General features: G+C 34.0%; 2 protein-coding genes across 3 annotated transcripts; one reads left to right on the forward strand and one right to left on the reverse strand.

The window, feature by feature from the left end:
* Positions 1–216: 216 nt before the first annotated feature.
* LOC114711281 (O-fucosyltransferase 35-like) lies at positions 217–4,538 on the forward strand (the record flags this gene model as incomplete). Its single annotated transcript, XM_028895651.1, is given in 11 exon segments — positions 217–360; positions 537–564; positions 567–608; positions 713–783; positions 868–956; positions 1,448–1,479; positions 1,482–1,579; positions 1,851–1,956; positions 1,959–2,082; positions 3,398–3,874; positions 3,988–4,538. Coding segments are annotated over 11 exon segments (1,404 nt in total), but the record flags the coding sequence as incomplete, so codon positions are not given.
* A 906-nt stretch (positions 4,539–5,444) lies between these two features.
* LOC114711286 (MOB kinase activator-like 1A) lies at positions 5,445–8,802 on the reverse strand. 2 transcript variants are annotated; one of them, XM_028895661.1, is made up of 7 exons: positions 8,766–8,802; positions 7,391–7,439; positions 7,157–7,265; positions 6,950–7,043; positions 6,004–6,137; positions 5,746–5,909; positions 5,445–5,669 (listed from the first exon to the last, which is right to left on the reverse strand). In XM_028895661.1, exons 1-7 carry the CDS (start codon positions 8,789–8,791, stop codon positions 5,598–5,600), a joined length of 648 nt encoding a protein of 215 aa, XP_028751494.1. In that variant the 5' UTR covers positions 8,792–8,802; the 3' UTR covers positions 5,445–5,597. The 2 variants fall into 2 exon arrangements, with proteins under 2 accessions (XP_028751494.1, XP_028751493.1); XM_028895660.1 differs by lacking the exon at positions 8,766–8,802 and adding an exon at positions 7,671–7,751.
* Between the last annotated feature and the right edge of the window lie 3,909 nt (positions 8,803–12,711).

The following is a 12,711-nucleotide window of genomic DNA, read 5'->3' on the forward strand; positions in this document are numbered from 1 at the left end:
TTTTTACTGGTAATAGATATATTGCACCTACATTTGTAAACAGCTCAATATTTGTTAGGTGATGGAGTAAATCAAGAAATAGATGTAGGTCATGGTTTGACTGATGATTATATTACATGCAGTTTGCGTCACTTTTTCATTTGAAGAGCAGAAAGTTGCTTGCATTTTAATCCATTTATCTTTCTGAATTCGGAAGTCATTTCTGCATTTTATCAGGATCTATCCGGTTCCATCACTAATCCAAATCTGATGGAACAAAGGACCTATGATCATGGATATCGGGAGGAAGGAGTTGATGCTGAACGAACTCTAAAGATGTTAGAAACAGGAGTAACTGGCAGCCAGACTGCTATGGCTAAAGTAAGTCTTGCTCTAAGTCTTACTCTGAGTTGCATGGTGTATTGCTAATATTCACTCAGTCGTTTGGTTCTGAATAAAACAAACTTAAATAAATGAATGAAAAGAAATTTTTTTTCCTTTGAGGTCTACCGAGGTTTATTTGCTTTTGATGCATCAAAATTTTGGTTTTTATTCAGGAAGCTGGCATCTGGTCTATACCCAACTATGAGATTACAGTCAATGCATTGACCTGCCAAGAAATCATAAAAGTATGAACGTTTCGTATAATGTATACTTCTTTTACCTACCTACACAGTGTATTTTGTTGTTATGTTTCGTTTTCTTCTCTCTGACTGGCTGCTTCTTCTTATAGAGCTAGATGCGAAGACAAATGGTTGCATTCTCATAAATGCTAATGGTGGCCTGAATCAGATGAGGTTTGGGGTATGGTTACCTTGGTTGCTTATGGTTTATCACAGAAAATTATCTAGCTGGCATAATTAATGCTTCAAAACTTCTGGAATGCAGATATGTGATATGGTGGCTGTTGCTAAGATTTTGAAGGCAACACTAGTCCTTCCTTCCCTTGATCATACTTCCTACTGGGCTGATGAGAGGTTGGTTTATTTGTTCCCACTGCTCATTAGAAATAAAGGCCAATTGCTTATGCATAATACCCTTGCTTCTTGCTTTCTTGCAAGCTACTGTATTCAGATTTAAATGGACTCTTACCACCTATCTTAGTTGATTGGAAATTACGAGTGTTAGACTACTTGTCCAAATCAAGATATTTCACAGAACTTTTCGATTGGTGCAAGAAACTTAGGGATAATAGCTTTGTCTCATGGCAGCTTATGCTGCCTTTTTTTAAGCATATCATCACTTGTAGTCCTATTATTGACATCTTCAATTAGACAACTTTCACTGCTTTTCTCCTAATGGAAAGATGGCATTTTTGTGAGAGATCTTCAATAATGCCGTTTTTCCAATCTCACTATCTACAACCTATTTCCAGATTGATAATCGTCTTGCAAAATGTCAGAGGTACTAATATGCTCAACATATATTTTAGTGGTTCCTAAGCTACTTTATTTCAATTTATTTGCAGTGGCTTCAAGGATTTGTTTGACTGGAGATATTTTATGAGATGCTGAAGGATGATATTCACATAGTTGAGACGTTACCAGCAGACTTTGCTGGAATTGAGCCTTTTGTAAAAACTCCAATATCTTGGTCTAAGGTCAAGATAATTATCCATCTCCATTTACTTTTTTTGAGTCTGGCAAGATATGTTTGATTACATTAATATATTATCTTAATGTTGAAGTCAGCCAAGAGTCTGGTCATTTATCCATTATAAGTTTGCAGTAAAAGAGATCACAATATGATAGAGTTATGTGTCTCACATACTCATATTTATTTTAATATAATCAATGTTATTAAAATTTGTTTTTATTGCTTCCCTTTCTATAATGTTAATACAGTCGATGAATTTGATTGCTCATCCACAGGTACCATATTACAGAAGTGAAGTTCTTCCCCTCCTGAAGCAGCACAAAGTGGTCTATTTTACTCATACTGATTCCAGGCTTGCTAACAATGGTATTTCAAAGTCCATACAAAATTGAGATGCCGAGCCAATTACAAAGCATTAAAATATTCAGCACCAATTGAAGAACATGGCAACAAGTTGGTATCTAGAATGCGACAGGAGGGAAATCATTATCTTGCACTTCATTTGAGGCAAGTAGGGAATCTAATACTCCCACAAATTACGCAATTTTACACATTGGATCTCTTTCTTTCTTCACTTACTCTTCTACCTACCCTTTTTTCTCCCTCAGCTTTCCTTCCCTGTCCTCTTGCAATTTCCATATATGTGGATGAGCCTGAGACTGAGTGCATCTATATTCTGGGAATTGCGTTTTACCATCAATTAATACAAAAATCTGAATGTTTTCGTTTCACGGATAGTGATATTTCCCTTGAATCTACGTGATTTACAATAAAATCAAAAGGCGTCATTGTCAAAAAGTGTTTCTCTCCTGTTCGTTTTCTTAAAATTTTTCATCCCGCCCACATTTTAAGGCTTCAACCTATTAGCATTATTATCCTGATAAAATATATATATATTGAGTAGAGATTATTTAATTCTTGGAAAAGCTAGATTTTGACTTCTGATCATATGGAGTGGCGATGGTCCGTGCTCATGGCTTGAATTGTTGGCCTACTTGAATAATAAATTACTTTTGACAAGGTAAAATGATGTTGAACTGCTCCCATAATCCTGCTTTTGGCCGGTCAATGAAGTCACCAATTCAAGTGCACGTAAAAGTCTCTATATTTCTGTACTTTTTGACTAAAAGCCCTATTGTGAGGGCCTGGCATGGTGTGGATGGAAGCGCTTGTGGTTTTGAATTTCTGTTTGAGATCAATGTGAGTTGCTAATACATAGGATCGTCTTTCTTTCTTTCTCCTCCCCCGGGGGGGGGGGTTTGGTGTTTGGAGGGGTTCCAGTGTTTTTCCGGAGTTTACCTAACTCCTTTCATGGTAGGATACTAGTTTCCTGCATTTTGCGTTCTGATTTTCTCATTACTGCATCCTGAGTTTGAATCTTTAAGAGCAAAAGGGTGTTCTCCAGTATTTTCTAGAATTCTGTTTTGAATTTTTAGAATAAAGTCCTAGACAGGTTGTATCTCAAGCGATGCAGTCTTTTCTCTCCTGTAAATATATGCAACAAGCTTAGTGCATTTAGTTTATAGGGGAACTAGAGGGGGTTCGGAATTTAGCATGAGTGTCTTTTTTTGTTTAGCTTGACTATACATGTTACACATTGATTGAATCTCAGGCCTCCCTTGATATCTTGGCTTCTCAAAGTATTCTCGCTTTTCATTGCATACACAGAACGATAGTTTGACAGATTAGATTTAAATCATGTTCCATTAAAATAATTCATTGACAGAATTAAGAGTGTCAATTGATACGTAGGTTTCATGAAACAATTATTTGTGTTCCTGCCAAGAATCTGAAGGATCACGTTACCCTTTTCCTGTTCTAGATATGAGAAGGATATGCTTGCATTTACGGGCTGCAGCCACAATTTGACTGCGGAAGAAGATGAAGAACTGAAACAGATGCGATATGAAGTCAGTCACTGGAAGGAGAAGGAGATTAATGGGACCGAGAGGCGAATTCTTGGAGGATGTCCATTAACACCAAGGGAAACTTCACTGTTGCTTAAAGCACTGGGTTTTCCATCCAGCACTAGGATTTATCTTGTGGCCGGTGAAGCATACGGAAGAGGAAGTATGAAATATCTTGAGGATGATTTCCCCAATATTTTCTCACATTCCTCTCTGTCTACTGAGCAAGAGTTGGAACCTTTCAAGAATCACCAAAACATGTTGGCTGGCATAGACTATGTTGTTGCCCTTCAGAGTGATGTGTTTCTCTATACTTACGATGGAAATATGGCGAAGGCGGTTCAAGGTCATAGGCGCTTTGAGAACTTCAAGAAGACCATCAATCCTGACAAGTAATAGATTGTGACTCCATTGCCTATTTAACTTTTAGCACAACTGACTGGCATTCTGTGGGAAATTGACACTATTATTGGCACTATAGCTGATATTTTATTGCCTATTGCAGGATGAATTTGGTTAAACTTGTTGATCAGCTTGATGAAGGGAAAATTTCTTGGAAGAAGTTCAGCTCTAAGGTGAAAAAGCTTCATGAAGACCGAACTGGGGCTCCATATCCTAGAGAGTCTGGAGAATTTCCAAAGTTGGAGGAAAGTTTTTATGCAAATCCTCAGCCAGATTGTATTTGTGAAACAAGATAGGTGTGGAAAGACTAGAACAGCGATCTTGGTTATTCGAAACGAACCAGACAAGACAATCGCGTTGATAACCTGATGGAACATGAATGTTCAAAAGCTGGGAGTTATCTGATAAGTTGCCATGGACCGTCCCATCTGTTGGAGATGAGATTAATACAAGGGACCAAGGGAGTTGATACTAGTGGTCTGGCTGGCCAAGTATACCACTGTTCTTAACACACCACACACACTGAATCAAACTTTTTTTTTTTTTTTTAACCCTAACCACGCTTGAATCGGGGCTTTATTTTTCCTTTTAGCTTATTTTTTCTGATTATAATTTAAATCATAGCAATTGATGTTAAGAGGCATATGTTATAGTATAAAATAAATAAGAAAATATTGTGATTTATTTAGCTTCTGAAGACAAGCTGGTTACCTTCTGATGCCTTATCCATTATTTAGCTTCATCTTGTGATGGCGTTGGGACTCTCTGGTAAAAAATTTAACACCCTTTGAGTAAGGTCTTGAATTTGAACTCTGAATTGGGGGGGGGGGGGGGAATCATATCAAGAGACTTTCTCTCAATTGAAAGTTGACCAAACTTGATTACGAATTAGTCAGCAATATTAAATAATTGATGTCACAAAAAGAAATTTCAACATTTCTGTTGTGACTACGAAATGAAGCTTGCAATTTAAGGATCTATCCGGAACTTCATCTCTCGAATAATGTCCTGCATCGTGGTTCGTGGGTGAGGAACAATTCTGAGCCAAGGTGATCTTTTCAAAATATAATATTGGTGGCAAAAGAAAGATTTCTAATATTTCAATGCATGGAATATTCTACACGTTTAAATTAGAAGCATTCTGCTTCTTCCACAACATGTTTTGCAAAAACATTGTAAAAAAACAAGAAAGAATGAAACAAAGCATATGATGCAAATGAGAGCTAACAAAAGTGAACGCTCATGTGAATTTGCTCAAACGATTGAGAAGTGAACTCTTGCCTCACTAATGAATTTGACTTCCTAGTTTCTATGAAGCCATCTGAGGACTAGCTTCCCCCCCCCCCCCCCCAAAGTATAACTTACAGTATCCTCAAGCTACTTTGGCTAGTTCTTCAAGCTTTACAAAAGACTAGCTGAGTAGCAATGACCGAGAGAAAATACTTGTTATTCACGCTTCTGCAATAATTTTCAGGGTTAGCCCTCATTGGCATTTCAAAGATGTCAATTTACTTGATAGGAATGAAGGCAAAAAAAAAAAAAAACTTTTCAAATATGTGATGTGGGTAACATTTGAACAATCACCACTGAACAAATAGAAACCTTTCATTGATCAAGTATTTTACATGGGCAAGATAAACGCAAAAAACAGATCTGCACCCAACATTTCGAAGTTTAACCTCCCTAAAATGGAGAAGGGATGCAAAAACAGCATTATAATTGTATAATAGATTCAACAAGGTCCTGGAGAGGGGCGAGCTCTGCTTTATCAATCAGACGGAATTCCTGCAGAGTCAGATTGACATGAGAACCAAAAGAGAAATAAACAGTGCATGTTTGAACATTATGGTCTTTCACTTACCCATGTAAACAAAACAAAATGCTTGAAGCATGTATTCAGATGAGCTTCTTCCTTCAAACTCACTATCTTTTGGAAATGTGAGTGATATATGTGAGCATATACACGGAACAATCTCTTAAAAATTGTCTTAACAACATCTCCAAAATTGCTCGGAAAGGGAGCCCCTGGACCAACGCAGCAGCGCAGGTGTCATTAATAATTATAATAACCGGCAAAAAAATCAGTCAAGTTGCTTCGGCTTCTTTGATGAAAACGTACCTAGTTTTTGAGGAAAAATTGTTTCATCATCTAGTTGAGATTCAATCCAATCCATCAGATACTCAACATACTTTGGAGCAGATACCTCTATAGGTTTCTTAATTGTGACGCCATCAGCCCATCTATACTCATATCTGTAGAATTTAACTGATATTAAGTACTTGCCCCCTGGATGATGTTAACGTTGATCATTATGAACTAATGATTCAACTTGTCCATTTAAGTCAAGAAAAGTCTAGAAGACAACCAAACAAAGGCTACAAAACAAAGAAAAAAATGATACAGGACAGGTGAAACAGGGCGGTCTAAACTAAAGGAGATTGGTTCTCCCATTCTTGCATTTGAAAGAGTTCTTCCTTTTGTCAAATCCCTACGCTTAGGTTAATTAGGAAAATCTCTGTTAACTTGTAATTCGGAGAGTACTATTTAATATTCACTACCAACAGTCTCCAACATAGCTCAGCACCCATCCTGCTTCATATTTGGAAGAATGAAATTTCTCACAGAACCCATTCCTCCATCACTCAGAAAAGGTAAAGGGTAGTTTTTAATTTATACGCATATCCAGCAAATATTTAGGTGCAGTATTTTAGACGCCATGTACTCTCAAGCACTATGAAATGATACTACTAATTGACAAAACAACCAGAACTTTAATATGGCAAGCTCTTTTTGATATGAGCCCTCGTCAAAATGGTTGAAGCCACTGGTTTAAAAAAAAAAAAAAAAACTAGTTTAGGCAGGTTTCATTGATTTTTGTGGTGCATGTACTAAAACCATGTATTAGTATTACCTATTATAAAAGGCTACATATACCTAGAGTAATTGTTGTTAATAGCTTGCCAACATGCCAAAAATAGTAGACAGAAGATAAGGAGATGCAAGTAGAATAGGCACTTAGTTGATGCAAGAAAAATAAGGAGAGTTTGGCTGACGGATCAAATACTTTGGTCCTGCAGTCATTGTTGGACAGTTGTTTGGTGTGCAGAATTCCGTAAGAGTGCCATAAAGGATATTCACTTGATTAAAGAAATCCACAGCTGCACAAAGAAGGGACACTAAAGTTAACATTTTACAAGCAATTTATGAATAATTTAAATTTTAAACCTTCCAGCGTGATTTGCCTGAAACTCAATGAACTAGAGGTTCTTACTGTTTACAGCTAACCACTCATTAATATCTTCACCAGGCGGCAGCTTTACAGCTTCTCTCAAGTTTCCACTACCCAATGTGGCATCAATATGCTTTTGTAGTTGAGCACCCTGCACTTTAAGAAATAAAATGCATGAGACAAAACGACAAACAAATTGAATATGCATAACCCCAAGACAGTAGCAGAAAAGAATCCAGCAACCATAGAAAAGAATGAAAATCAAGGAAAACTGACCTTGCTTCCAGATGGAGCACTCTTTTTCGGACGAAAAGTTTTTGAATTTCTGCAGAGATCAAAGCAGTAGTAGTCACTAACAGTGAAAACAAATATGTGGACCAAGATTGTGACATAAACCCGTAAGACAGACATTACTGATATGTTTTAAGCTAATTACAGTAAGACCCCTGCACGTCAATCATGTGTCACTCCCACATTCAGCACACATATGAAACGCCTGTTATGTTAGCATTCTATCGACGTGCATAGACAATAGCCAAACATTGGCGTCTTTTACCTGCTGTAAACTTCAGGTGGTTTGACAGAATCCTCCTTGTACTTATCATGTTGACAACTTAACATGGACAAACAATGAAAAAAGAAGTACTTGCAGAAGCAGAAAAAAATTATCAAAAATAGCATACACAGAATGATCAGCAATGAAAAACTTGCAGAATTTTTGTCATCACAGCACTTCCCACCAACAGTTATATGTAACAAAAAGGTAAAACTAAAATCATGTTTAAAAGATAGGAGAGAGAATTGGCTTATTCGACGCCAATCAGCTTGGAACAAGTTAGATCAAAATACCCAAATACGATAACAATATTATAAGCACTTTTTAAAGTATATTCTGATTTTATTTTTTTTAACTTCGGCATGATTTAAGTGATAAATCATTTTAACATGTTAAAATAAAGACAATAAGCATGATGTCCAGAAATCATTACATCGTTTTGTAGTTGAATCAATACAACAGTAATGCGTTCAATATACAATTAACACAATTGAAGGGCAAGGTACATCACAATTTCATAGAATATAAAAATTAAACAAAAAATACTTTACATTCCATTTATCCAAAGAAAAGTTACATGACAAATTAATGATGCTTCTGTTGTAAGCTCTTCATAGTGGAACTTTTTTTAAACTCGGCTTTTGGACAAATAGGTGGAAGTCATAATTTCATGGGTTGGGCTTGAACGGATTGATGGGCCTTGCACGCCCCTTCTAAAACTAACCTCAAAAAAGAATCATCTGAAAGAAAGCGAAAAATATCGTCTCTCAATATCAGTAAACATCCCATTAGAAATCGAATTGTCAAATTTCAAAATTGGTTTTCTGCTCCAATGAATTTCGAATAGCCGGCTCTCAGGGAGACAGATTCACATTGCTCTTTCACAAAAAGAATCATCAAACTGAAGCGATAAATTTGACAGCCAAATATCAAACCATTCTATTTGAGAGAATGGAAAATAATTGAATGCAGCGGAACAAAAAGAGAACACAACGTGAAACAAAACGATTATGAATGCAAAAGGATCGACAACAGTTACGCAATCAGAATGCAGATAATCTTCGAGAAAATTGACTGTTATAATTGAAGGCTGACCTGCTTCCAAGACCGAAGAGACTCATGGCGCCCAAATCCTAAGCCTCTGTCTCTCTGGAAGACGGAAAGGCTCAAAACAAAAGCCAAAATTCGGAGGAAAGAAATGAGTGCTCTATATATATATATATATATATATAGAGAGAGAGAGAGAGAGAGACGTAAGACAGAGACATAGAACAGAAGGGCATCTTTGCTTGACCTCCCAATATTGCCAGACTGTCATCTCCCTCCGTCACTCTCTCTCTTCTCTTCTCCCTCTGCCCTGTGAGGGAGAGCTGGAGAGAAAAAGGCAAGGCCTTCGTCATTTGCCAACCTGCATGGTGCTTACCTGGATGATTCTCCGTATTTGCACCGTTCTGTTTCTGCTTCCTCTTTATTTATTCCCTTTCTTTTTTTTTTAATTTTCAAATCATAATCGAACTCTTTGACCAAAGTAAAATAAAACTAAATTTAGTATTAATAGTAATAAGTTCATACAAATATAATTTCTCAAAAAAATTTAAAAAATAAATTTTTTTAATAATATATCAGACCATAGATATTATGTAAATCCAAAATCATCGATAACTAGCTACTCTCCTCCGATACTTAATATAAGACCCAATTGTTGAGTTGGTTTTGGTCCTAAATATAAGACCCATTTCTTATATTTATCAATGTTCTCTAAATTACCCTTATGGATATTCCCTCAACCATAATCAAATAGAAGAAGGAGATGGGGTATTAAGAAAGATGATTGTGGTGTTTTAGGAAAAATGTGTCACTTTTCTTATAATTAACCAACTTACCTAACTTCCTTAATCTAATCAAATTAGTTAAATAGGTCTTATATTAAGGACCGGAAAAGTATTTATTATTTGTTGACTATTGAAGTAACACTGTACATTATTATGTGGCCAAAAAAAGCAGTTGTATGGGAGTGGACACATCTTTTGAAAAAACGGTTTCTTTTGAAAAAATAGAATGTTTCAAATTATTCTTTAAAACTAAGTTTGGAAACATGGTGAAAACATAGTATTTTCGTACCTTTTTAAGATAAAATAATTATGCTGGTCCAAAGAAGAGATAAAGCTGATATATATTTTTTCGTGCATGAGACAAATTTTTTAAATTTGGTGGTCTTTCCTTTAGTGGGAAAATCCAAATTCCATAATTGTCTCGCTTGTCTATAAGCCATATTGAATGCAGACAAAAAGCTAATGTGTGACTATCGTAAGAAAGAGATGCTTTCTCCTTTTTTTTCCCTGTAACTTGCGTATTTATTATTTTTTTAATAGAGAATCTGAACTCATAATCTCATAATTAGGAAAAATCTTTAAAATTATTTTATGTTATTTGGGCTGCAAAATTCTGATAAGTTCTTACTTAAGCCAGAGTAATAATAACTTTATTTTAAATTATCCTCTATTTTGTATTGAACTGTAAGGAAAATATTATGAGGAAATGAATATGATATTGGGTGGTTTCTCCTAGGACATCAATGGAAAGCCAGGGTAAATTTATTTTTAAAAAATAAATATGAGAAACGAAACTTTTTTTTTTTTTCCGAGTTACGGAGTCTGGTGCCCAAGAATAATTATGAGATGTGTGTATGATCCTTTGCCGCCCAAATCGGTGACACCCGGATGCCAGGTGCCAACCATCCAAAATTTCGGATCAGAATAATTAATATTAATAATATTAATATAAAGTTAAAGTCATGTGTATATATTTGAATTAAGAGGGGAAAAAAAAGAAGATGAATGACTTTTTTGTTATTTAAACCACAATCTTGTTCCACATTTTTGTTTTAAAAAAATCTAGTAATTGGATCGGACTATTTCTTTGCAAGGATTTGCAATATGTTCTCAAATCTAGAACAAGCAGACAATATTCTGATACGGGCATCGAATAGCTAATGCTGTGTTCTGTTTGCTTTATTGAACGTTCATCATTGGATGTCTGTCTCCATCATAAGGCTTACTCCTGTAATCTTCTTTTTTATGAAGTAGAGAGAAAAAAATATTTTTTGATCCTATTTATAAAGTATTAAAAGAAATTTATTGCACTGATGTACATTTTTATCCTTCATTTATTATTGTATTGATTTTGTTTACACGAGAGTTAATGAAATTTAAGATTTTATTTAGTCTATGTGAAACAGGTTGAAAATGACTTATAAATAGGACTAAAAGAATATGCTACATTTTTTTCATATTCCTTGTTTCAATTTTTCAATGACATATTGTGATATGTTTTATTTTAAAATAATTATTATTAAACTATAAATCCACACTAGAAAACATAGGACTCACGCCCACATATAAACGTCATTGAAAAATTTACTATAATAAATGTCAAAAAGTTATCTAAATATTTTTTTATATGCATATATGCATATGCACAGATACACATGCATTTTTTTTTTGTTAGAACGAGGGTGTGCAGTTTGTTTGTTTTTTTTAATTTTCAAAGTATTTTTAAGGTATTAATTTATTGTCGTCTTCTTTTTGGAATGACCTTGATTTTATGTTTTTAATTGCCTATTTGGGTGCCCTTGCCCATCATTTTTGTTGACAATTGTAAGGATCTTAAATAATGAAAATTATTTTTTAAATTACCACTAAAAGGTTGTACAATTAGTAAAAGGTCAATTCATAACTGTGAGTTCGAATCTTATTGCTGATAATATAAAAAATTTATTAATAGGTGAGCTGTAAGTATAACATTATTGATAATTGACCTGCAAGTACCTTTGTAAGTGAGATTTTATGAGTAAGTGATCTATAAATCTTTCTTGAGTCTAGTTCAGATGAGTTTTTAGGACTCAATTTATCTAAATTTTTTTCCCAACAAATTATTTTTAAATTTTATTTATAGCATTTTGAATTAAAAGTTTTATAATAGAACAATATAATAATGATGTCATATTTGTATCAATTATCATCTATCCTATCCTATTATTAATTTAATAAGTACATAACCCGTACTCCTTGCCTTTTAATGAAAACATTCCCATCTTTCGTGGGCAAGGTGAGAAGTTTCATGAATGATGTCATGATAGATGATTAATTGGCTTTTTGACCAGAATACTAGTCACAGTAAATAATATTACCTAAATGTGATAGAATAAAAATTATTATCAAATTTAAATGGGCTGTCATCTCTCTCCATTCTTCTCTAGAAGCCTACTCTCACTCCCTGCATTTCCTCTTCCCAGTCCGCGGGGACACATATACACAGCATCATATTAATATTTTTAATACTTATGCACACTATAATTTATGGAAAAACTAAAATTAAATAAAATAATTAATAATTTAAAAATAGGTTAACTATCATCCTCTACTTTGATTATTTTTCTCATAAACATTTAATGCTCTAAACTAATTTTTGATGCACTCAACACTATAAAATATTTCGGGTTAAAGTATATCCAACGTCTTAAAATATTTTTTTAAATATATCAAATATTTTAAAATAGTTTATGGTACACTCAATACTTTGATGTATTTTTTCAAGTATGTCCAGTACCTTGAAGTATTTTGTGGTGCATTTAGTACTTGGAAGTATTTTTTTCATGTAGATCTATTACTCTAAAAATACGTTTTGGTGCTTAATATACATTCATTTAATAGACCTTTTGAAGAGTTAATGGTGAAATTAAAACCGTTTATAAAATAATACTTTGAAAGCACAACTATTTCTGAAGAAAATTAACATTTTAAGAGTAAAATTACGGCACAAAATTACATCATTCAATGTCCTAAACTATTTTTAATGTATTCAACACCATAAAATATATTTTAATAAAAAATAGATAATTTAATTTAAAAATACATTTTATAATAAAAATTAATTAAGTAGTTTTCAACATATCGAAATACTTTTTAAACAGCACTTGATATTTTAAAATAATTTTTTGTGCATCTAACATCATAAAATAAAATAACATCAAAAATTAACT

The sequence above is a fragment of the Neltuma alba genome, unplaced genomic scaffold (genome assembly GCF_004799145.2).
Source record: "Neltuma alba isolate B1F8T4 unplaced genomic scaffold, ASM479914v2 tig00011287_pilon, whole genome shotgun sequence".
NCBI classification, from domain to species: Eukaryota; Viridiplantae; Streptophyta; class Magnoliopsida; order Fabales; family Fabaceae; genus Neltuma; species Neltuma alba.